This window comes from Peromyscus maniculatus, chromosome 8, assembly GCF_049852395.1.
Source record: "Peromyscus maniculatus bairdii isolate BWxNUB_F1_BW_parent chromosome 8, HU_Pman_BW_mat_3.1, whole genome shotgun sequence".
Classification (NCBI taxonomy): Eukaryota; Metazoa; Chordata; class Mammalia; order Rodentia; family Cricetidae; genus Peromyscus; species Peromyscus maniculatus.
Window position 1 is genome coordinate 34,585,481 of NC_134859.1, and position 25,686 is coordinate 34,611,166.

General features: G+C 45.3%; 1 protein-coding gene across 4 annotated transcripts in view; it reads right to left on the reverse strand.

Annotated features, from left to right (window-relative positions):
- The window catches only part of Rufy1 (RUN and FYVE domain containing 1), a 54,829-nt gene that overhangs the window by 22,694 nt on the left and 6,449 nt on the right, over positions 1 to 25,686 (reverse strand). For 3 of the 4 annotated variants that reach the window (XM_076578269.1, XM_042283931.2, XM_076578270.1), the window contains exons 2-8: positions 17,275 to 17,448; positions 16,024 to 16,141; positions 15,153 to 15,254; positions 12,838 to 12,961; positions 5,691 to 5,752; positions 3,930 to 3,995; positions 1,899 to 1,968 (exon numbers count right to left, since the gene is read on the reverse strand). In XM_076578269.1, coding sequence (XP_076434384.1) covers positions 1,899 to 1,968; positions 3,930 to 3,995; positions 5,691 to 5,752; positions 12,838 to 12,961; positions 15,153 to 15,254; positions 16,024 to 16,141; positions 17,275 to 17,448 — 716 coding nt within the window. Of the gene's footprint in view, positions 1 to 1,898; positions 1,969 to 3,929; positions 3,996 to 5,690; positions 5,753 to 12,837; positions 12,962 to 15,152; positions 15,255 to 16,023; positions 16,142 to 17,274; positions 17,449 to 17,560; positions 17,723 to 25,686 lie in introns of those variants that run through there. The other variant, XM_006987082.4, reaches the window with a different exon arrangement.

Sequence of the window (25,686 nt, forward strand, 5' to 3'; positions counted from 1 at the left end):
CTTCAGGGAAGGAAAGTTGGATTTGTTCAGGAATGTGTCTAGCAAGCGGCTATCACAGGAGGTGAAGGGGGTGGGACAAGGCAGAAGCCAGACCCCTCCTTATTCCAGCTCCAGGCTCCAGCTTGCAGAAGAGGAGGGAGACCGGAAGAGCAAGAAGGGAGTCATGTGTCCACTTTTCCTCAGTGGAGGGATCTTGAGGCACTGAACTGTCCTCTAAAATCCTTCAGAGTCCTCCACAGATCCCGGGCTGACCTTTCTAAATAACAGCAGTGCCTAAGGAAGACCTCCAAGGCTCTGAAGGAGTTAGTTGTCAAAAGGGAGAAGCAGGCCACGGCCATCAGCTCCTTCCCATCCCCTGATCCTCCTGAGGGATTCTCTATAGGACATCTTGTTTGTTTGTTTTTTGAGACAGAGTTTCTCTGTGTAACCTTGGCTGTCCTGGAACTTGCCCTGTAGACCAGGCTGGCCTCGGACTTAGAGATTCGCCTGCTTCTGCTTCCCAAATGCTGGGGTTAAAGGTGCGCGCCACCACTGCCCAGCTCTAAAGGACATTTTCCCTCCTGTTACATGCTGAAGAAAACACCCAGCCACTGAGTTTCAGGACTACACTCAGCCCTCTGGTTGAAGCATGCCACCTGGCTGGACAGCAGCGCTTTCTTCTAAAGTTAACCAAGTCCCCAGCCCCTCCCCCAGTGCTGCCTCATGGGTATTTATACCACAGCAAACTGACTTAACCTCTACAACAAAATTATAAAATCGATCTATCATCCTACCTGGAGGCATTAAGACAAGGCTTAAAGACCCGCCGGCTGCCTCCACAGAAGCTCCAAGGCCTGCCTCCCAAGCAAGGTATGTGTGAGTGCCCAGGGCTAACTGCAGTGGCTTCTCCCATGACATCCCCTGGGAATACTATCTCTGTATCTCCTTCAACTCACGCAATCCGGAGCCCCTCCCCTGGGAGCCCCTGAGGAGAGCAGTCAGCCGGACAGTGAGCCTCAGCAGGTCCTTCACTTACAGACCCTCCTGGCCCCTGCACCCTGCCTCTGTGCTGTGGGGTGTCCCTTTCTAAGCCCCTTCTCAAAGCTCTCCTCCTTCCTACTACCTGTGGACAGCCTCAAGGCTGAGCAACCCCCTCCTGCTAACAGGAGACAAGATGTGTCCACCAGGGAGACAGCCGGGCAGCGGGCAGCAAGCCTTCTTCCTCGGCCTCAGCCCTCCTTCTTCCTGTCCTCTCATTCTCTCTCTTCCTAGTGAGAAAGCAGAGAAAGACCATGCTGTGGGGAGACTGGATCTGTGCTCGCTACAGGCCACAACCGAAGGGTGGGCTGGGGTGCCTCTCGGGCAGTCCATGCTCTCGGGGGCAGCAGGGAAGCATGTGACCCTACAGCAAAGGTGGGTAGAAAAGAAAACTACCCTCTCGTGTCCACCCGATGGTGCTTTAACCAGAGGTGAAAAAACAGGCTGCTGGGAACTGCCTCAGGACCAGCTTCCGTGTCTCCCGGGAACCCTTCACCGTGGAATGTAAACGCTCTGTCTCCTGTGCAGCCAGCCTACTCCACCTGAGGCTGGCCCCTCTTCCTGGGTCGTAGCACGACGCTCTGGTCGGATGTACCAACCATGCCATCTCTTTCTCGCTGTGCTTTTCCTTATACTACGTACTGAACCTAGGGCCTTGTCTATACTAGACAACATTCCACCACGGAGTCCTCTTTACTTTCTGAGACAGGGTCTCCTTAAGTTGTTCAGGCTGGTTCTGAACTCACTCTCTAGCCCAGGCAGGCTTTGAACTTGCAATCCTCCTGATTAGCTGGGATGACAGGCCTCCTGCCACCAGGCTGACATGTACCACTTCTCTTAACCTTGGGTCATGCTGTTTTGTTTAAGCAAAAGTTACAAACCTCTTCTTGAAGCTTTGAGTTCGTCTTTTCCAAGCCATCTATCTTGGTTTGAAGATCCCCAACTGTGCAGCTGTAGAGAATAAACACACTGGGTCAGCCTAAACTTCAGGCCGTGGGCTGTTTTCCTAAGTGGTGAAGGAGAAGGCAGAGTCCTGACTTTCTGCATGAAAGGGAAGGCGCAGGGCTGCTCACAGCTCTGAAGTAGGAACCCAGTGTGTGTGGATACTGAAATAACAACGACCAAAACTACTGTCACCCGGGCAGTGGTGGCACACACCTTTAATCCCAGCACTCGGGAGGCAGAGGCAGATGGATCTCTGTGAGTTCAAGGCCAGCCTGGTCTACAGAGTGAGTTCCAGGATAGCCAGGACTATACAGAGAAACCCTGTTTGTTTGTTTGTTTGTTTGTTTAAGATTTATTTACTTTATGTATTTCTACGGGCCGCAGGAATATGAAATAGAGATTCAGCTGTATATGATAAAGCTATACCTAGAAGGATCAAGGAATCCTTCTGGAGAAGCCAAAAATCAAGGGATATTTGGTGATAGCTGGACCACCCCCCCCCCATAGACCCTGTCAATGTATGAATGCTCTATCTGCATGTATGCCTTTATGCCAGAAGAAGGCATCAGATCCCACTAGAGATGGTTGTGAGCACCACGTGGTTGCTGGGAATTGAACCCAGGTCCTCTGGAAGAACAGCCAGTGCTCTTAACCTCTGAGCCGTCTCTCCAGCCCCTTGGTTGTTTGGTTTTTTAAATATTTCTTTTATGTAAATGTGCTTTGCCTGAATGTGTGCCTGTTAGCTAAGGAGGCCAGTAGAGGGTATCAGAGCTCCTGGTACTGGAGTTACAGATGGTTGTGATCCACCAGCGGGTGCTGAGGATGGAACCCAGGGCCTTGGCAAGAGCACCAAGTGCTCTTAACCACTGGGCCGCTGCTTCAGCCACTTCTACAACATTTTAAGTTACTCTTATACTGTGAAAAATGTAAAGAACCCGCCAACAGGACAACAGCAGGTTTGATGAGAGCAACAAGCCTTTTGACTGAGAGCAGGAACGTAGCTTCTGCTCTGCATGCCATGCCGTCTTCGCTGTGAGCATTTGAAATGCATCAACTCACTTAATTCTCCCCGTAATTGGAAGCAGTCGGTCATTCTGTTAATCTACTTTGCAGATCATCAAACATAAGCATTTATGTTAAAGAACTTAAATACATATATGAATGGCTCCTTCTCTCACCCGACTTGTGTGTGTGCGTGTGTGTGTGTGTGTGTGTGTGTGTGTGTGCGTGCATGCGTGCGTACGTGTGTGTGTGTGTGTGTGTGTGTGTGTGTGTGTGTGTGTGTGTGTATGTGTGTGTGAGATGGGGATGGAACCTCGTTTTGTTTTTTCTTTTGGGCATCTCTATTTTAAACTGGGCATAGTGACTCACACCTTTAATCTCAGCACTGGAGAGGCAGAGGCTGGTGGATCTTTGTGTGTTCTAGGCTCCAGGCCAACCAGGACTACATATTCAGACCCTACACACACACACACACACACACACACACACACACACACACACACTCTGTGCACATGTGTGCAGGTACCAATGGAGGTCAGAGCTGCCAGCTCCCTCTGGAATTGGAGTTGTAGGCAGTGGAGAGCTGCCTGAGGAGGGTACTGGAACAGAACTCTGAGAGCAATATGACTTCCTAACTGCTGAGCTCTCTCTCTAGCCCTTCCTTCCATTTTCATAGTATTTGTTTCTTTCCCCAAGGCTGTGGGGTAGGGGCAGAGGCTGCATGCTCTGCGTATTTACCTCTCGATGCTGTATAACAGCACAAACAAAGCCAAAGAGCCCCCCAAAGCTGTTCATCAGGAAGGCGTCCTCTTCCAGGCTGGACACATGACTGTGGCTTGAGTGATTACAACTGGTCTCTGGGTTTGGACAAAATGTAGCTATGACAGTTAAAACGGTGGGTCCCCTGCAAAGCTCTCCGGTATGGAAACAGAGTAAAGCTGGCACTGAGGAGGAGCGAGCCTTACCTTAAGTGCCGATTAAGTTCTTCCACGTAGTTTTTCTGATCGAGGACATCGGTAATTCTCTCATGCCTTGTGAAAAGAGTCCACAAAGATAACAACTTCTTAAGTTCATGTCAGACCACTTCTAACAGTCCCCCACCCTTCTGAAGACTTTGCAGAAACCAAAAGCAGTCAGAGCTACCTATGAGCAAACAGAGCAGGGCCGGCCTGACCCAGCAGCAAGGCCTGAGGACAGGCCACCCTGACAGCAGGTCTGCAGATAGACTGCCTGGGCTTCTGCAGGGCACAGATAGCCAGGGGTGTTTGTGCATGGTGAACACGCCTGCCTGCCACACGCAATGCCTCCAGAAGTGGCAGAGGACTCAGTCTCACTTTCCTGAAAGAAGCGGATATACTCTGAAGGAAACAGACTTTGCAGAGCACGGGAGAGCAACCTACAGGCCAGGGAAGTTCGAGTCAAAAAGAAGTCCTCACCATTTGGCAGTCAAGCTTTCCCTCTGACTGACTGATTCCTTTTTTAAAAAATTCCAGTCATTTAAAAACGTATGTGTTTTCCTGTTTGTCAGTATATGCAGCATATGCAAGTACCCACGGGAGCTAGAAGAGAGTGTCAGATCTCCCGCGGCTGGAGTTACAAGCAGTTGTGAGCCACCTGATGTGGGTTGTGTAGAAGAACAGCAAGCGTTCTTAACCATGGAGCCATCTCTCCAGCCCCTTCTTTCTTTAAATCACATCTGTGTGTTTGTGTGTTTGTGTGTGTGCACATGTGCACGTGTAGGTCGGAGGACAACTTGTCAGTTCACTCAGCCTCTGGGTCCCAGGGATTGAACCCCGGTTGTCAGGGTTGGCAGCAGGCACCTTTACCCACTGAACCACCTCACTGCTTCCTGTGACCTCTTTAAACATACGTTACAAACGTAGTTCACACACACTGACATATGTAGTCACATACATTTACACATGTAGTCCACATAAAGTTACATGTGTAGTTCACCGTTTCATGCCACAGGTGCTGGTTTGTTTTTCAGCTGCTATTTTTTCCCTTCTTTTACATGTTCTTCCCTTTACACAGCTCTCCCAGGGAACCCACAGTAATGGCTTGAGTGTCCTTCTCTGGGCATATAACCATCACTCTAGCTAACATAAATGCAGTATACACAGCATGCATATACACTGAACTTCTTGGCTTATAGAAAAGGAATACATATATTCCTTGGCATCCTACTTTTCCCACCCGTCATCTTTTGGGAAAAATCTCAAAGTCCACTCTGCAAGCAGCTCTGATTCTCTCTTCACATCTGCATAACACATAATGGTGTGTCCACTACAGATGGCCCATGATTCTTTTAACTCCTTCAATAAAATAAAACTGAAGGACTAATGAAATGGTCCAGCGGGTAAAGCACTTGCTGTGTAAGCCTGATGACCTAAGGGCAGACAGAGAGAACCAACTCTGTTGTCCTCTGACCTACACCTGTGCTGTGGCATATGCACACACGCACACACGCATGCGTTTGGAAGGAAGTGACCACAGCAGCTTCCTATGGGGAGAGGAGTGAGACTAGGCTGGAATGGGCAGAGGAGGTGGTATGAAAAGGAACTTTCACATGCATGCTCTATTCCGAGCTCAGCTCCTGAAACAGTGAGGATGCCATGAGATTCACCTCTTGTAACTAAACTAACTCAACAAAGCTAAAATTGCAGAGCCAGACCAAGCCACCGGCCGGCTGGCTGGTGAGGAGCTACAAGCAACACAGTACTCACTCTCTGCCGCTGTCGAGATCCTGCACATCCTTCAGATAGAGGGAAAAGTCAATCACTCCAACCTGAGAGAATAAAGGCCACAGGCTTAGGTAAGACATGGCAGCCCTCATTCCCACAGACCTTGTAAGCCCTGAAATTCAGCACGGTCATTCTTCTACTGTACATGCATCCAAAGGAGGATTTTTTTTTTCTAGTTTTAATGCCCACTGCAACCAAATACAGCTTTTTATTTAAAAAGAAAGACATACAGTCCAATCTTGCAAGTGCCAAATAAAATTACAACATCATTTTTTTTTTTTGTGATATATATTTTTTATTTTACAATACCATTCAGTTCTATATATCAGCCATGGGTTCCCCTATTCTCCCCCCTCCCACGCCCTCCCCTTACCCCCAGCCCACCCTCCATTCCCACCTCCTCCAGGACAAGTCCTCCCCCGAGGACTGTGATCAACTTGGTAGACTCAGTCCAGGGAGGTCCAGTCCCTTCCTCCCAGACTAAGCCAAGTGTCCCTGCATAAGTTCCTGGTTTCAAACAGCCAACTCATGGAATGAGCACAGGACTTGGTCCCACTGCCTAGATGCCTCCCAAACTGATCAAGCCAATCAACTTTCAGAGGGCCTGATCCAGCTGGGAGCCCCTCAGCCTTTGGTTCATAGTTCATGTGTTTCCATTCATTTGGCTATTTTTTTTTCAATAATTGAGTAAAACTGAAATTGATTATATGCCACAATCATCCTAGGGACCTCCATGCTATATATATAGCCTCTATGGTTCTATGGGTTGTGGTCTGATTGTTCATTTTATATCTAGAATCCACCAATGAGTGAGTACATACCATAACTGTCTTTCTGGGTTTGGGTTACCTCACTCAGGATGATTTTTTCTAGTTCCATCCATTTGCCTGCAAATTTCATGCTTTCATTGTTTTTCTCTGCTGAGTAGTACTCCATTGTGTATATGTACCACATTTTTTTCATCCATTCTTCCGTTGATGGGCATCTAGGTTGTTTCCAGGTTCTGGCTATTACAAATAGTGCTGCTATGAACATAGCTGAGCATGTATCTTTATGGTATGTATCAGCATTCTTTGGGTATATGCCCAAGAGTGGGATGGCTGGGTCTTGAGGTAGTTCGATTCCTAATTTTCTGAGAAACCGCCATACTGATTTCCACAGTGGTTGTACAAGTTTACATTCCCACCAACAGTGGAGGAGTGTTCCCTTTGCTCCACATCCTCTCCAACATTGGTTGTCATTGGTGTTTTTGATCTTAGCCATTCTAACAGGTGTAAGGTGGTATCTCAGAGTCGTTTTGATTTGCATTTCTCTGATGATTAAGGATGTTGAGCATTTCTTTAAATGTCTTTCAGCCATTTGTAGTTCTTGTTTTGTGAATTCTCTGTTTAGCTCTTTAGCCCATTTTTTAATTGGACTGTTCAGTGCTTTGATGTCTAGTTTCTTGAGTTCTTTATATATTGTGGAGATCAATCCTCTGTCAGATGTGGGGTTGGTGAAGATCTTTTCCCAATCTGTTGGGTGTCTTTTTGTCTTATTGACTGTGTCTTTTGCCCTGCAAAAGCTTCTCAGTTTTGAGAGGTCCCATTTATTAATGGTTGTGCTCAGGGTTTGTGCTGTCGGTGTTTTATTTAGGAAATGGTCTCCAGTGCCAATGCGTTCAAGAGTGCTTCCTATCTTCTTTTCTATTAAGTTTAGTGTAACTGGATTTATGTTTAGGTCTTTGATCCACTTGGACTTGAGTTTTGTACATGGTGACAGATATGGATCTATTTGTAATCTTTTACATATTGACATCCAGTTATGCCAGCACCATTTGTTGAAGATACTTTCTTTGTTCCATTGTATAGTTTTGGCTCCTTTGTCAAAAACCAGGTGTTCATATGTGCATGGATTAATGTCAGGGTCTTCAATTCGATTCCATTGGTCCGTATGTCGGTTTTTATACCAGTACCAAGCTGTTTTTATTACTATAGCTCTATAGTAGAGTTTGAGGTCCGGGATGGTGATGCCTCCAAGGGTTGCTTTATCGTATAGGATTCTTTTAGCTATCCTGGGTCTTTTGTTTTTCCATATAAAGTTGAGTATTTTTCTTTCCAAGTCTGTGAAGAATTGTGTTGGGATTTTGATGGGGATTGCATTGAATCTGTAGATTGCTTTTGGTAAGATTGCCATTTTTACTATGTTAATCCTGCCTATCCATGAGCATGGGAGATCCTTCCATTTTCTGATATCTTCTTCAATTTCTTTCTTTAGAGATTTAAAGTTCTTATCAAAAAGGTCTTTCACTTGTTTAGTTAGTGTTATCCCAAGGTATTTTATATTATTTGTGGCTATTGTAAAGGGTGATGTTTCTCTGACTTCTTTCTCAGCCCTTTTATCATTTGTGTATAGGAGGGCTACTGATTTTTTTGAGTTGATCTTGTATCCTGCCACTTTACTGAAGGAGTTTATCAGCTGTAGAAGTTCCCTGGTAGAGTTTTTGGGGTCACTTATGTATACTATCATATCATCTGCAAATAGTGAAAGTTTGACTTCTTCCTTGCCAATTTGTATCCCTTTGATCTCCTTTTGTTGTCTTATTGCTCTAGCTAGAACTTCTAGTACTATATTGAATAAATATGGGGAGAGTGGACAGCCTTGTCTTGTTCCTGAATTTAGTGGTATCGCTTTGAGTTTCTCTCCATTTAATTTGATGTTTGCTGTTGGCTTGCTATAAATTGCTTTTATTATGTTTAGAAATGTTCCTTGTATTCCTATTCTTTCTAAGACCTTTATCATGAAGGGGTGTTGGATTTTGTCAAAGGCTTTTTCAGCATCTAGGGAGATGATCATGTGGTTTTTTTCTTTCAGTTTGTTTATATGGTGTATTACATTGACTGATTTCCGTATGTTGAACCATCCTTGCATCCCTGGGATGAATCCTACTTGGTCGTGATGGATGATTGTTTTGATGTATTCTTGGATTCGGTTTGCCAGTATTTTGTTGAGTATTTTTGCATCAATGTTCATGAGGGAGATTGGTCTGTAGTTCTCTTTCTTTGTTGCATCTTTGTGTGGTTTGGGTATCAGGGTAATTGTAGCCTCATAAAAAGAGTTTGGTAGGGTTCCTTCTGTTTCTATTGTGTGGAACACTTTGAAGAGGATTGGTATTAGTTCTTCTTTGAAAGTCTGGTAGAATTCTGCACTGAAACCATCTGGTCCTGGGCTTTTTTTAGTTGGGAGACTTTTGATGACTGTTTCTATTTCTTTAGGGGTTATTGGTCTATTTAAATGGTTTATCTGGTCTTGATTTAATTTTGGTATTTGGTATTTATCCAGAAAATTGTCCATTTCTTCCTGGTTTTCCATTTTTGTGGAGTACAGGTTTTTGAAGTATGATCTGATGATTCTCTGGATTTCCTCATTGTCTGTTGTTATGTCTCCCTTTTCATTTCTGATTTTGTGAATTTGGGTGTTCTCTCTTTGCCTTTTGGTTAATTTGGCTAGTGGTTTGTCTATCTTGTTGATTTTTTCAAAGAACCAACTCTTTGTTTCATTGATTTTTTGTATTGTTCTCTTGTTTTCTATTTCGTTGATTTCAGCCCTCAATTTGATTATTTCCTGGCGTCTATTTCTCCTGGGTGAGTTTGTTTCTTTTTGTTCTAGAGCTTTCAGTTGTGCTGTTAATTCATTGGTATGGGATTGCTCCATCTTCTTTATGTGTGCATTTAGAGCTATGAATTTTCCTCTTAGCACTGCTTTCATAGTGTCCCATAAGTTTGGGTATGTTGTACTTTCATTTTCATTGAATTCTAGGAACTCTTTAATTTCTGTCTTTATTTCTTCCTTGACCCATTGATGTTTCAGGTGGGTATTATTCAGTTTCCATGAGTTTGTGGGTTTTCTATAATTTTTGTTGTTATTGAGTTCTAACTTTAAGGCATGGTGGTCTGATAAGATACAGGAGGTTATTCCAATTTTTTTGTATCTGTTGAGATTTGTTTTGTGTCCAAGCATGTGGTCAATTTTTGAGAAGGTTCCATGGGGTGCTGAGAAGAAGGTATATTCTTTTGTGTTAGGATGGAATATTCTGTAGATATCTGTTAGGTCCATTTGAGTCATAACATCTGTTAGGTCCTTTATTTCTTTGTTAAGTTTCAGTCTGGTAGATCTATCAAAGGAGGATTTTTTATTTTCATATTTTATTTATTTATATTTTATTATTTATAAAGCAACGAAGGACAAAGGTTTTGGGGTACAAAAATACTTTTATACTTTTATTTTAATTTTTTCTTTCTTTCTTTCTTTCTTTCTTTCTTTCTTTCTTTCTTTCTTTCTTTTTTTTTTTCTTTTTTTTTTTTTTGGTTTTGAGGCAGGAGGGTTTCTCTGTGCAGCTTTGGAGCCTGTCCTGGAACTCAGTCTGTACACTAGGCTGTCCTCGAACTCACAGAGATCCGCCTGCCTCGGCCAGAGCTAGGGAAGTCGTGGATTTTTGAGAGGAACCTACAACCACCACTTTACTAAACCAGCATTAACACTGAACTACATTCTAACTATTTATCCTTATACCCACAGATGAGTGTAGTCCTTACCCTCATTAAAGAACACTTCTCTTTGCAACAACTGGAGACCATTACAGAAAACAACAAACAATCAAAATGTAGAGCTGTGGAGCCCAGGCCCAACGGACACATCTGTAATACAACTCCTACCCTAAGGCTCAGGGATCATTGCCAAAGAGGGGACAGAAGGATTTTAAGAGTCAGAGAGGGCAGGAGAGATGGCTCAGAGGTTAAGAGCACCAGTTGCTTATCCAGAGGCCATGAGTTCAATTCCCAGCAACCACATGGTGGCTCACAACCATCTATAATGAGATCTGGTGCTCTCTTCTGACCTGCAGGCAGAACACTATATATATAAAACAAATAAATCTTTAAAAAAAAAAAAAGAGTCAGAGAAAGCCAGGCGGTGGTGGCTCACACCTTTAATCCCAGCACTCGAGAGGCAGAGCCAGGCGGATCTTTGTGAGTTCGAGGCCAGCCTGGTCTACAGAGTGAGTTCCAGGAAAGGTGCAAAGCTACACAGAGAAACCCTGTCTCGAAAAACAAAACAAAACAAAACAAAAAAAGAGTCAGAGAAGTGGGGAGTTTGCTGTGAGGTTGTGTCTCCTCAGAATGTCTGGAGCTCTACTTAAGAAGTCTCATCAACGTGACAGCCTCAACATGAGCTGAACAAGGACAACAATAACAGACATGCTAATGAGCATGGGGGTTATGAAGAGGGGGAAGCCCATGAGGCTTCAGCCTACACAAAGAACTGCAGGCAACTAAGGAACACTGAGATCTGGAGAAAGTCTTCCTCAGGGAAGAGCATACCAGTTGGTTATCTAACACTAAATGATCAGCCCTCAAAACACACATACAAGTAACTTTATACAGACTGAGCAGGTTGTACTTATGTATTTAGGAATACACACACACACACACACACACACACACACACACACACACACGATTTTTTTTTTTAAGGGAATACAAACTTTCAACAAGTAAAGAGCCAACTTTGTGTTCTGCTGAAGTGTACTAGAGAACAGGAGGGTGACCCTATGAGGGAGTATAATCCCGGGAGGAGGCAAAGGCCCACGGGAAACTCAGAACAGTTTCACATGTTAAGCAGAAACACATGATTTGGGGGTACAGGAAATGACACAAGGACCAAGTAGGCCTTATTTTAGGAACACAGCAGAAGTACTGTTATGGGAAAGTCATACATTAACTGTTCTGTTTAAGTCAGGTGCCAACCAAACAAGACATCTGATGGCGTTCAAAGTCCACTTCTAATAAAAACACAAAGTAAATTAGAAAGCGAAAATAAAACAGTATATACATTTACCTTTCCTAGAGATATCCATCTGTCTGTCTATCTCTTTATCTACCGATCTACCTCTACATTTTTGGAGACCAAAGTCTCACTAAATGGTCCAGCCTGTCCTCAATCTTGCAACTCTCCTGCCTTGATCCCCCAAGTACCTTGCTTCTAAGTATGTGCTACTCTGCCCAGCTTAGAACAGGACTTTTATTTTTATTCATTTTGTGTGTGTGTGTGTGTGTGTGTGTGTGTGTGTGTGTGTGTATGTGTGTAAGCTGTTGTCTGTGGTGTGTGCACGTTAGTGTGTATGGATTCAGGGCCCCAGGTTGACGCTGGGTGTCTTCTGTTTGATTCTTTGGGCAGAGCCAACTATTTTATTAAAGGTATGTTATACAGGCTTCAGTCTAAGGATTAGAAAGAGGTGCTCAGAAGCCAGTGAGGCTCTTGAGAGCAGGCGGCGGGCTCACCTTTTTTTGAGGAGGGTCTCACTACCTTGCTGGCCCCAAACTCACTAGATCAGGCTTGCCTGGCACTTACAGAGATCCACCTTCCCTCTGCGTCCCCAGTGCTGGTATTAAAGGCCTACACCACTACTCCCAGCCTCTCTTTATTTAAAAAAAAATGATACAATGTAAAGTTTAGTTTATTCTCTCTCTCTCTTTGAAAAAAATCTATCGGTGGGGGGGGGCGATATTTATATTTATTTGATGTGAATGGTTGTTGTGCCTGCTTGTATATCTTGTATATCACATGCAGTGCCTGTGGAAGCCAGAAGAGGGCGTTGGCTCCCCTGGAACTGGAGTTAGTTGTTAGTGGCTATGTGGGTGCTGGGAACTAAACCTGGTTCTCTGGAAGAGCAACCAGTGCTTTTAGCCAGTGAGCCATCTCTCCAGTCCCATCTCTTACTTTTTTTGAGACATGGTTTCATGTATCACACACTGGCCTTGAACTTGGCTATGTACTGAGGATGACCTCCTGTGCCGGGATTACAGGCAGGCACCACCATGCCTGGTTTACGTGGAGTTAGGAACCAAACCTAAGGCCTGGTGTATGCTCCGCAAGCACTCTGCCAACTGAGCCACGTCCCCACCTCTGCCCACGTTACCTCTTCACTCTTCCGAGACAACCCCTCCCCATCTCCCCAGCACCGCAGTCTGCCCAACCTCTACCAAGGCCTCCTGCCTTCTGCCCCTTTCTTAGGTTCAGTGCATGTCTGCAGATTTCATGCAAAAAAATCCCTGGCCTGATTCATTCCACCAAAGCCCAAACCCCATATTACCTGAGAGTCCAAGTCTTCTCCCTTTAAGCAGAGATTGGCATCCAGAACATTGAGTCCCACCAGCAGACCGACAATCACCATGCCCTCTTCCTCCATCATTAGTGCCTCGGGCTCATAGAACTCACTGCGAGAGACTGACATGTCAGGGAGCTGCTGAGAGACACGTCACTCCTCACCCACCCGTCCTGCCCTGGCCTGCCTGGCTGCCACCTGGCTTCCAGCCCCACCCTGGAGCAAAGGCCCTCAGGGAGTTTCCTTCTTCCCACCACCTCGAGCGCTTCCTCTTCTGCTGTGGTTGGATCCTAAGCGTCTCCAAAGGCCCATGTGGCACAGCTGCTCCCCAGTTTGATGCTGCTAAAACCATAAGTGGGGCCAACTGAGAGGTCGTTAGGTCTAGAGGTGTGCTCTGAAGGAGGGTGCGACCTTTTCCTTTTCCTCTCCCTCTCTGTGACCAGGAAGCCAGCGGTTTTTAGTCTCCCTACCAAATGCCTCCCTCACAATCTGCTGCCTTGCCACAGGCACAAAGCAAGAGGACCAGCTATGGACTAAACTGTGAGCCAAACAAACCGTTTCTTCTTCTTTCATAGATGTACATGTGTTTTCGAGGAACCATGTATGTGGTAGCTGTGCATGCATATGTGTGTGCATGTCAGAGGTCAACCTCCGGTGCCTCAGATGCTGTTCCTCAGATGTCTAACTTTAATATCATTTTTTTCTATGTGTCTGTATGATATTTTCTCTGCATGAACTACAGTTTCCAAATCCAGTTTTGTAGTGGAGGTGCTGGGGATTGAACCTCACGCCTGCACAGCAAGCCGTTTAGATACTGAGACACCGCTCTGGCTGATTCAAATCCGATTCTCTCAGGTTTTATGACAGCAACAGAAAGCTGCCAAGCTGCCTCCCAGGCTCCTCTGCTTCGCTCTGGATCTCAGTCCTTCTCATCCACTCTTGGCCACGGTCTTCCTGTCTTTCTGCTTCGTGTTCCTGTGTCTTCACTGGCTCCTCTCTGTACATGGAACTTCTATCTCAAACATGAGGTCACCAGGGCTGGCCTGGGAGGTGGCAGTTCACAAAGGCACCTGCCAACAGCCTGACAACCTGTGTTGATCTCTGGAACCAACTGGAGTGTGTGTGTGTGTGTGTGTGTGTGTGTGTGTGTGTGTGTTGCACACCTTTAATCCCTGAACTCCTGAGGCTGATTTAAATTCTGAAATATCTGGGTCTAGGCCAAGATATAAAGGATATTTTTATCTGAACTGGATAAGAGAATTAACTCTAGAGATTTCTGCCATATCAATTTTCAGTCTAGAGAAAATCCCGTTTATAATGGCTACTTGTTTATACAGCCATAAATATAAGGAATGAGTCAGTCGGGCGGGAGGGGGGAGAACAGGGGAATCCGTGGCTGATATGTAAAATTAAATTAAATTATAAAATAAAAAAATTAAATTAAAAAAATGAGTCAGTCAAAAATTTCAGTAATAGCCACTATTTAAGATTTTTTAAAATAATTTTTTTTTTTTTTTTCTAGACAGGGTTTCTCTGTGTAGCTTTGGAGCCTATCCTGGAACTCACTCTGTAGAGCAACTGGCCTCAAACTCATAGAGATTTGCCTAGCTCTGCCTCCCAGGTGCTGGGATTAAAGGTGTACGCCACCACGCCCGGCAACAAAAAAATAATTTTTAAAGTTTTATTTATTTTATATATATGGTGCTCTATCTGCATGTATGCTTGCATGCCAGAAGAGGGCATCAGATCCCATTACAGATGGTTGTAAGCCACCATGTGGTTGCTAGGAATTGAACTCAGGACCTTTAGAAGAACAGCCAATGCTCTTAACTGCTGAGCCAACTCTCCAGCCCTTAAGTTTTTACTAATGCTAAGAAACATACATTTTACAAACTGGATATGAAATCTTCAGCTAGATTATGTACCTATGTTCTCTTACAAAAAAAAAAAAAATCACCCACAGTCCCCAGTTCAAAAGTTATTTTATTCCTGTTATCATCAAGTCTAATAAGTACCATTTTATTGAAACTTAATTGAATGGGCTGCCAGTCAGTAAATTATAAGTATTGATATTTTGGGAGATTATCTTCAGAATTTCAAAATGAAGTCTCATTTACAATGAGAGTCTCGTTTACAATGCTTCTGAGATGTCAGGGCTCAACAAAGAAACACTTCAAGCCTCAGAGCATTGAGATTAGTAGTGATTTCGATCTTAGCTATGAATATCCGAGTTCCTCTATTTCACAAGGATCTACAGACGGTTCGGCAACTACAGAGTACAAGACAAACACAATGATGGGTACCTTAAGAGATGCTTATTGTCGATGAGGACTTTCAGATAATCTGCCAGTTTCTTCTGCATGAGAGCAAGATAAAGCCAAGCTCTGCCTCTTCCCACGGCTGTCCTAGAATTCAGAGAATCAGACCACTAAGGCATAATAACAGCAACAAATACAGAAGAAACTAAAATGAGCTGGGGGAGGGGTGTACACACACACACACACACACACACACACACACACACACACAGACAGGTGGGGGGGTCACATGGTAGTTTAGGGGTTAGAGAGGTAGGTACTGTGTGAGCAGAGAGAATGCTCACTGTACAAGTTAGGTACTTTTTGAATTTTGCACCACAAGCACTTCAAGTGTTCAAGTCTCACAAGATTCTGAGGCACAGGCTCATATATGCAATTGATATTTGTGCTAAAATACGTCGTAAGATGTACCACACTGGGCTGGAGACACAACTGCAAGTTCCCTGATTCCCATGCTCCACCTGATGTGGGTGCTGGAAACAAAACTCCAGTCCTCTGCAAGAGCAACAAGCACTCTTAACCGCTGAGTCACACCCGCAGCCCCAACAACAGATTTAAACCATGTGAACCATGAGGCAACCGCTGCCTTCACACTCAAGAGCAGGAGTCTGAGGCCCAGGAAGGTTCACATCTTACTTAAGGTCATGTGAACCATGAGCAGCAGAGGCAGGATTAGAATCCAAGCCGAGCGTGCACATCTTACTTAAGGTCATGTGAACCATGAGCAGCAGAGGCAGGATTAGAATCCAAGCCGAGCGTGGATCCTGTTACAGTGTTCCAAATCAGAAAAGAACCGAGGGGAGGCAAACGGCATTGAGTAAAAAGCAAACATTCAGGCAGCATTAGCACTTCTTACTTTAATTCCGGAAGATTCCTGACACTGGTGGCTATATCTGATGCTTCAGGACAAAGTTTTTCCACCAGCTCCAACGGACCAAAGAAAGATTTGTTTTGGCCAATGAAACTCTTCTTAACTAAAAGAGAAAACAACAGTGTTAGTCATGAGAACAGGGTGCAGTTTCTTCTGGGGCCCACAGGCTTCCTTCCAAAGGTCAAGCGCAGCTCCACAGCTCCACGCTCAAGTCTGTGACCCAGCCTTTCGGACTAGGAGAGGCCACGGGACAAATCAGCTCTGCTTCCCTTTGACAGCGTGGTTTCTCTGTTATCATGATCTGTTCTTCAGGAACTTGCTGCTTATGAACTGAAATCTGCCACATCTTGCCACCGCTGTCCTGGTGGCAGCATCAGTGATCAAATCCTAACGGTCACAGCCACTTCCCTACTGAACTGCCACAGTGACCGAACTGCTTATCCTAATATCTTCATTCCTTACCCTTATAACTTGTTCTCGATTTGGGAAGTTTTTTTCTTTTCTTTTTTTAAAGATGCAAACCAAATCACATTTCTCCCTCAAACCCACTGAGAAGAAAATACCGTTCCCTGTCATGACCTCTTAAGGCCTGCATGATCCAGCCCCTCCCCACTTCCTGGGTCTCACCTCCCATTCTTTCACTCCACACTCCCTGGTTACCAGGCGTCTGCCTCCAGCCAAGGTTGATCCGCTCAGGGCATCTGCACCTTTGCCTCTGTTTGGTTTTGTCTCTTGTGCTGGGGAAGTTGTGGGCCCAGATCTCCGCAGCGTTCTCTCTGCCTTAGGTCTCAGCTCACGTGTCACCCCTTCAGAAAGAACTTTTCTTCTTGCACCTGTACGTTCCCTGTCTTCACCTCTACCACCTCACTTGTTTTGCTCCCCCGAATCGGTAGCGGTTTGTAATTCTGCTTCTGTGTTCCCCGAGGCCACTGACAGCCACACGTGTTACTAGTGGTGCCCCTGCAGCGTGGCTAGTGCAGCCGCGGAACCGGACATGTGCTGGCGATGTGAAACATGGCAGATTTTAAACCTCACTATTAGAAAGTGCCTACCAGAGGACTAAGAATGGCCTCTGCGGCTTGCAGTGCCGTTTGTACGGGACAGCACTGCTCTCGATCACAGGGAATTTGTCTGTTCTGTGTGCTGCTCTCCTCTCTACACCCACCACAATGCTTGGCACTAGCCAGGGCAAAGACTTAGCTCACATTTCTATGTTCCTAAACGCCCCCGGCTCACCTTTCAGCCCATGTTTGAGGCAATGCTCCATCACTACAAAGAACTGCTGCAAGGGGGCGTGGTCTGCATCCAGACTGCGTCCCAGGCTAAGGGCAGACTGGAGTAAGACCTTAATGCTGAGTTTCATCATGTGCATCAGGTTGGCACGCTCCTCCATCATCTGGCCCTTGGAAGCTGTGGGCACAAGCAAGGACAGCTTCGTTAGTGGGCTGAGTGGGGTTTGGAGGTGGGAGGGGTTAGACTGGCGTGGCAGCGGGCCAGGGGCTTGCTCAGGGTGAGGACGCACTGGCGGGAGGATATCCAGGGCTCGTAGTTAAGTCGCAGTCCATCTCTGCACGCCACAGCTCCTGGGCAGCCTCCTGCACCTTGTGTGGAAGCAGAGACGAGAACCTCAGGCGGGATCTTTCCCAAGCGGCTCCTTGCGTTGCTAGGGCGATGACTCTAACAAGACTCGCCGCGATTGGTTTCTTCCCTGACCAATGAGAGGACGCAAAGTCTGGGCTGCTTTTCTCCTAAGCTAGAAGATGTACAGAGGAAGCGCCCCGCCCCTGACCACTCCTATTAGACAAAGCCGGCTCAGGCCACGCCCACGGAGGAGGACGGACATTATGCACCTTAGTCTTGGTCCAAAGGAAGGAACCCTGGTTTACAGGGTTTGAGGATGTCCTTATATCCTGCCTTCTATGTGTGCCTGTAGGAAAGCGTCCTCCCTTTTTTCCGGATCCCGATCCTTCATCCACGACATGTGGCTTTTCTATGTCATTCTATGTTTTCACACACTTTAAAAAGTTTGATAGAAATAACTACATTTCTATTTCTACTATATTCGTCTTGTCACTTAGTTTGGTGAGGAAGAGTCTGTCTAGAATTAGTACAAGTGCTTACAGGATGTTCGCTTAAGCCCTGGAAAATGACATCCTAGAGTTAAAAAGACTGTGGTCTGGAGAGATGGCTGTACTGCTCTTTCAGAGGACCCAGGCCTACCATTCAGGCTCCCAATCAACTGTAGGTCCAGCTCCAGGGCATCCTGCACCGTTTTCTGGACTCTGCAGGCACAGGCACATACCCACCTTCCCCCCATACACACATAATTAAAAATAAAAACAAAGCTTAAAAAAGTTAGACTCCAAACTAAAAGCCCCGCAGGTGTACTAGCTGCAGGGTGAAGGGGTCTGCCCGTGGTATGCTTCTGGCTCTGGGCCTGGGCTACCCTTCAATCTTGTCCTTTGGGGCAGCAGATCCTAGCCTGTTTGCAGCTGTCTGCTTGCTTACTATCAGGTCAAGCAACTTTTCAGTCTGTTGCCTCCTGGTGTTTTTTTTTTCTTTTTCTTCCCTGCAAACTACTTGCTCAATCTTTAAATTTTTGTGTGGGAGGTTTTGCCCTTATTGTTGATATGTAAATTCTGGATGGGAGCACTGATGAGGGTACAGAATTAAAAGAGAATATGCAGGTGCCATTTCAATGAAGATGAGGACATGACCACTCCTAGGTATAGTTGAGAAGGCTTTTGTGTGGATATGAGGGAGATGAGGGAGAGTACAGCCAGAGGCATCTGAAAGAGTCCAGACTGAACATGGCCAGTAGAATAAAGGGCCATGAGAGGAGAGGGAGGGGACACAGAGTTGAAGAGAGGAGCTGAGGACCCAGAGGAGAGCCAAGGGGAAAGCCAAGATGGAAAGTAGCCAAATGATTGAGCTGAATAGGAAAGGGCAAAAAAAAAAAAAAAGTAGGTTCATTAATCTACCCCTTCATCCTATCATATAAAAACCAATAAATAAATAAAATAAATAAATAAATAAATAAATAAGTAAATAAATAAATAAATAGGAAAAGGAAGCTGGGAGAGGGAGAGGTTTAGGGTAGGGGTGGGGCATGCCAGCCAGGACGACTCTGTAAGAGACACTTGACAGTAGGGAATGAGGGAGTCCAGGGGCTAGCACAGACCCTGATACGGTGATAGGCACCACAGGCATGGGTAAATGGAAGAGCTGATGTCACTTTTGCCAGGCTGAGGAGATGACTCCTTTTAGCAAGCAGGAACTATCTTCTTAAGTGCCTGAGGGAATGCTGCCTTTTGTCTAAATGCCAGGCTTTGGGGAAAGGGATTTCTTTGGACTTAATACATATATAGAAACTAAACAATAGTTAAATCTAAAAGACAGGTTTATAACTTCAAATTTATAATAAAGATTAAGACTGCAATGGGGATAAAATTTCTAAATTCTTTTGACAAAACACAAGAAGTCTAGAGAGGGTTGCTGGGTCTCACAGTCTCAACATTTCATCTTGGCTTTGGGAAGGAAGAAGTGGGTTAAGTAAAGCATTTGGATAGGAGTGGTAAAGTTATTTATTTATTTATTTTTTTCGAGACAGGGTTTCTCTGTGTAGCTTTGTGCCTTTCCTGAAACTCACTTGGTAGCCCAGGCTGGCCTCAAACTCACAGAGATCCGCCTGCCTCTGCCTCCCGAGTGCTGGGATTAAAGGCGTGCGCCACCACCGCCCGGCAAGTTATTTTTAAATACTTTAAAAAGGACTTGAGAAAATCCTATTAATTAAATGTTTACATTATAAAGAGATTAGAAGAAAATTATAAAATGAGAAAAAACAAGAAAAAGGGAGGGATTTATTCAAGAAAAAACATGAATATATCATAATCATAGAAAGTCTATAAAATTTATTTACTTATTTGGTTTTTTGAGACAGTTTCTCTGTATAGCCCAGGCTGTCCTGGATCTTGCTCTGTAGACCAGGATGGACTTAACTAAGAAGAGATCTGCCTGCCTCTGCCTCCTGAGTGCTGGGATTAAAGTTGTGTACCACCACACCAGGGCCCTGAGGTCTTTCAGTGAGGGTATTTTGAGACCTCAGGTTTCACGTACATTCTTCCCTTCCTTTATAAAGGCAAGTGATCCCTGAGTCCAGTAGATTGTTTCAATGCAGTGACATCAGGGGCAAAAGACTCTTGATTAAAAAAAAAAAACTGCATTGACAAAAGGATAACGAAATAAGCAACATTTAGATCATTTTGGGTTTTCTGGGTTAAACAAGGTGTGTAAATGGAAGACTAACAAGTATAATTACCAGTTGGTAAGTCTTGGTGGAACTTTATTTATTTATTTATTTATTTATTTATTTATTTATTTATTTATTTATTTATTTATTTTGGTATTTCTCAGAAGTTTGTGGAGACCCACAGAGGTTTCCTAATGAGATCTGAGCTTGCTTTACCCAGCAGGGCTGTATAAGGGGATGATTTGACCACAGGCGTGGTTACCAGGTGTTTGGAAGGGTCTGCACTTGGCTGTACAGTGTGCTTTGATCATGCAAGGAGAGGTCTTTTGCCCCACACCTTGGCATTGTTATAAAAAGTCCTTTTGAAGAGCCAGACAGGGTCGGTGGATTTTGATCCAGGTCCTCCCGAAGCTATCCTTGTTTCTGTCTGTCTCTTCTTTACTATCTTTCTATTTGAAAAGTTTCTTATTCCTCTCTCCTCCTCATAGGAACTTTAAAAGGTGGGAGCTGGCCTCCCACAGAAGTTGAGACATTCTTTGTTTTTTAAAGCATTTTTAAAGGTTTATTTTTATGCCATGTATGGGTATTTTGTCTGCATGTATGTATGTGTCCCACATGTGCCTGGTGCCCATGGAGGTCAGAAGAGGGTATCTCATACATAGCCTTGGACTGGAGTTACAGACAGTTGTAAGCCTTCGTGTGGGTGCCAGGAACCAGAGTCCTCTGGAAGAGCAGCCAGGATTCTTAACTACCAAGCCATTGCTCCAGCCCACGGTTTTGTTTAAGGTCAGTATCCGGCCCACATGGTAAGATGGCTCAGTATGCTAAAGTATACTTTAGACTCTGGTCTATTCCCAGGACACACAGGGTGGAAGGAGAGAACCAACTCCTTCAAGCTGGCCTCTGACCTCCAGCCCATGGCCTCCACACCGCATGTACGAGAATGCACACAAAATAGGAAACAGGTAAAGTCAATATGACCTTGAACTTCTGATCCTTTCTGCCTTTACCTTGTAAAGGCTGAGATTACTGGCATGTGCTACCATCCCCATTTACCTACCTTGTGTTGGGTATTGAATCCAAGGTCTGGTGCACACCAGGCAAGTACTCTGCCACTGAGCTACACCCCCAGTGGCATGGTCTGCTAATGTGGGGCAGTGTTATCCTGAACTGAACCAAAAGCAGGCACAATCCTGGGCTTTCTGGATTTTTGGAAATGTTCTCTTCTTGTTTTTACAGCTGACTTAATCACTAAAGTGAAGGGGGAAAGCTAGCCTGTGGGAAGTGGGAGGTTAGAGCCCAAAACCAGTCTTGTCTACATAGCAAGTTTGAGGCCAGATTGGATTACAGGAGACTGTCTAAAAAAGCAAAGAAAATCAAACAAAAACCATGGACAAGAACAGGCTGACAAGCTGGGTGGTGGTGGCCTACGCCTTTAATCCTAGCACTCGGGAGGCAGAGCCAGGCGGATCTCTGAGTTCTAGGCCAGCCTGGGCTACAGAATGAGTTCCAGGAAAGGCGCAAAGCTACACAGAGAAACCCTGTCTTGGGGGCGGGGGGAAGGGGGGGAGAGAGAACAGGCTGACAAAGTTAACACCGTGACCTGATGAGACAGACACAGTGAGATAACTTTTTCCAGACTGTCTGCCACTATTCTGCCTAGTATATATAGCTTTCAACTCCTGGCTCCGCTAGCCTCTTGCCCCAGCCTGTGAATAGCTAAGACTCCCTCCAGCCCTATCTAAATAATTATGAATTAAAGACTGCCTGAATGGGCATTGTTACTCATCCTTTAGACAGTTTCACTCTAAAAAGCAAGATGTGCCTTTTGGTATATCCAGTGTATATGAAAGCACCGAGTTGAGAGAGGAAAGCTGGAGAGTCATGTGCAAAGACACTTGGAAAGATTCAATAGTCCATATGAGTACTCATGCACACAAGCATGTGTAAGAAAAATCCCAACTTAAACAAGACAACTATGCATCCGAGCCCATGTGGGAGATTTTAAAACAAAGCATCCACAACATGCCACAGCAATTTCTTTTTCCTTCTCTCTCCTCTGTCTCTGTCCATCTCTGTCTCCCTGTCTCTCTCTGTCTCCATCTCTGTCTGTCTCTCCCCCTCCCTCCCTCCCCTCCCCTCCCCATCTGGGATGGATGGCTCAGAGGTTAAGAGCACTGACTGCTCTTCCAGAGGTCGTGAGTTCAATTCCCAGCATCATGACCATCAATAATGAGATCTGATACTCTCTTCTGGCCTGCAAGGAAACATGCAGACAGAACACTGTATACATAATAAAAAAAATAAAACGAGTTCTGCTACCATTCAACTTCTGCTCCTAAACTTGCCATTCTCACCATCTAGTGCATGGCCATGGCAACAGTGACAGAGCAGGTCATCGGGGGCCTGGCCTGTGGTGCTGGCCACTGTCTTGCCTTGTCCCTGTTTCTCCGAGGCCTTAGTAGAGTGTGTGGCTTATGAGCTGATGGCTTCAAACATGGCTGACCTGTGTCACACACCCCAACCCAGCAGCTCCTCCAACTGTGACCCGTAAGAAGCCATGCGCATATTTTGCCACATTCTGCGGCTGTTATTACTTAATACTTTTATTGAATTGGTTAATTTCAAAACCCCACATTGTTACACTTCACATGAGAAGTTACCTAAGGAGAGAGATAGTTCTGTGTTGGGACTAGCAGCATAACATGGGCTTGAGAGATACACTGTTTTGGTTCAAGTTTCCCTCTTTAAATGATGGGATAACAGGACTGGCAAGATGGCTCAGTGGGTAAAGGTGTGAGCTGCCAGGCCTTAGCACCTGAGCTCAAGACCCAACCCGAAAGACGGAAGGAGAAAACTCCTGGAAGCTGTCCTCTGACGTCCACATGCAGATCTCTCTCTCTCTCTCTCTCTATCTCTCTCTCTCTCTCACTCACTCACACACACACACACACACACACACACACACTCACTCTCTCTCTCTCTCTCTCTCTCTCTCTCTCACTAAATAAATAAAATGTAATAAAACTGGATGAGGATAATAGTAACTATCACCTGGGTCCACTACACAGTTCATAAAGCCCATGTAAAATCTGGGCCTGGACCAAAGCACCAATGTCCATCTTCCCTTCCCATAGATGGGCTTCCCTATAGGGACGGTGGGTGAGTCTCCTCCTCAGTGGCTTGGCTAGTGTGCTGTGGTTCCACCCTGCCCTGAAATCCAGAGGGCTCAGAGGGCTCTGTCCCTACCCTTGCTGGCCACTCATGGCTACAGTGGAGTTGAGGAGTGTGAGGGAGAAGTCTGGAAGTTTTTGAGAAGGCAGACGGGGATCTGGCATGAGCATGGCTCCAAGTGCCCCTGTGGTAGTTCCTGCCAGGTAGTTCTCAGTGGTAGTTCCCGCCAGGCACAGGAGTCACCAGGTGCCTTTCATGTCAGCTATGCAACATGTGTGCCCCTTAAAAGTGTCCGCCAGGCACAGCTCTCTCCTTTATCTCTCTTATCCCTCTTCCTATTCTTTCCTCTCTTGACTTCTTGTCTCCCACTCTCCTCTTCCCTGTTCTGTCTGTCTGTCTGCCTCTCTCACCCCCCTAGCCGGCCTTTCGCTCCTCACCACACCCCTCACCCCCATAAACCTCTCTCTTGCACTCACCCTGTCGCACCTGGAGGTCTTGCTTAGTGGCGTACCTCAGCCCTTTCTTTCTTTCTTTCTTTCTTTCTTTCTTTCTTTCTTTCTTTCTTTCTTTCTTTCTTTCTTTCCTTTTTTTTTTAATCCTTTCACTCAGGACACTTCATTATAAAACACACTTCATTCAGAGCTGGAGAGCTGGTTCATCAATTAAGAGAGTGTGCTGGTCTTTCAGAGGATCTGAGTTTGGTTCTCAGCACCCACATAAGGCACCTCACTCCAGCTCCAGGGGATCCGATGCCCTCTTCTGGCCTCTGCAAGCACCTACACTTACGGTATGAACATACATATATGTATAAAAAATTAATTACCCCCCCCCACAAATTCAAGGAAAAGTATTATTGTAAAATTCTTTTTTTGGAGGGGGAAACAACAGGAGTCTCACTACATAGGCCAAGCTAGCCTCAAACTTACGGTAATTCTCCTGCCTCAATCTCTCTAGTGCTAGTATTACAGGAGTGAGACATGACACCTTGCTGAAAAAAATTACCATCAACTCCAAGCACGGGGCTTCTTTAAGCCTTGCCCTTGGGCCGCAGTAGCTGCGTTGAATACACATGCATGAAGCCAGCCCTACTACCACACAGGCTCTTGTGGTACCGGAGTCAAAAGGATGGGGACGGCATGAATATGCTCTGACACTATTGTGGCATTCAGTAAGTGCACTGTTAAGTGTTGTCTACTCTTTAAATCATTGTCCTAAAAGGAAAACAGGACCTTTCCAGATACACACTTGTTCATCAGATATTGATTATCTGAGTGTGGAGAGGCACAGACACATTTTATCTATCAATGAACAGTATGAGCTATATATAGAACAACGCTCAATCAACGACTGACCAAGTACAAGACTACAAGGGAACAGAAGAATTCCCATGGCCTGTGACCTCATTCCAGTTGTGTTGTGGGATATTTGATCACAATGTGAACCCCAAGATTGCATTAAATAAAATCAGCCATAGGTTGAGAGGCAGAGCAAGCAACCAGTTGATTGGAAGTAACCATAGAGTGTGAGCGGAAGTCAGAGGTTGGAGAAAGAGAGGCACAAGAAGTAGAAGGGAGGAGCATCTGGTTGGGGGAGTTTTGTTTTCAGACAGAGTAGGAGAGGGTCTCCTTCGACTGCAGATGAGGAAGGTCACCCAGGTGCTCTCTCTGCCTCTCTGAGCTAGCAGGTTTTTACTCCAGCACCTGGCACCCAAGTCTTCATTGGTAAAATATAAGGATAGAGACTTAGTCAAAACAACATTTGTCTCCCTGTGGGGAGGCAGCTGAAGCAGGGGTGGGATGCCAAGGCTCCCCTGGCCTGCGGCCTCAGCAGGGAGGCTGTGGAGACAGCAGCTGAGGCAGCAGTAGATCAGGTGCAGCCATCGTCCAGCAGATATAAAAACAACACTGTTGCAAAACTGCATTCCTCATGCACCGTGGGACCGGCCTGTAAACAAACCTGCTGGACCGCTGGAGGTGCAGAGTACAACCCACAGTCAAGGATAGTGACAGAAATCTGGTAGGGGTAAGTCACAGTTACTGGCTCATGCGCTCACTATAGTACACTTTTTATCATTATTGTAGTACGTACTCCTTCTACACTTAAAAAGTAAACTGTGAAATGCGATGGGCCAGTCTGTCTCCACTTTAAGATTGAAAACCATCTTCTTTCAAGATCAAATAAGTTCATTCTTATTTTCTGTAAAACTTGGGTTTGACCATGTCTGG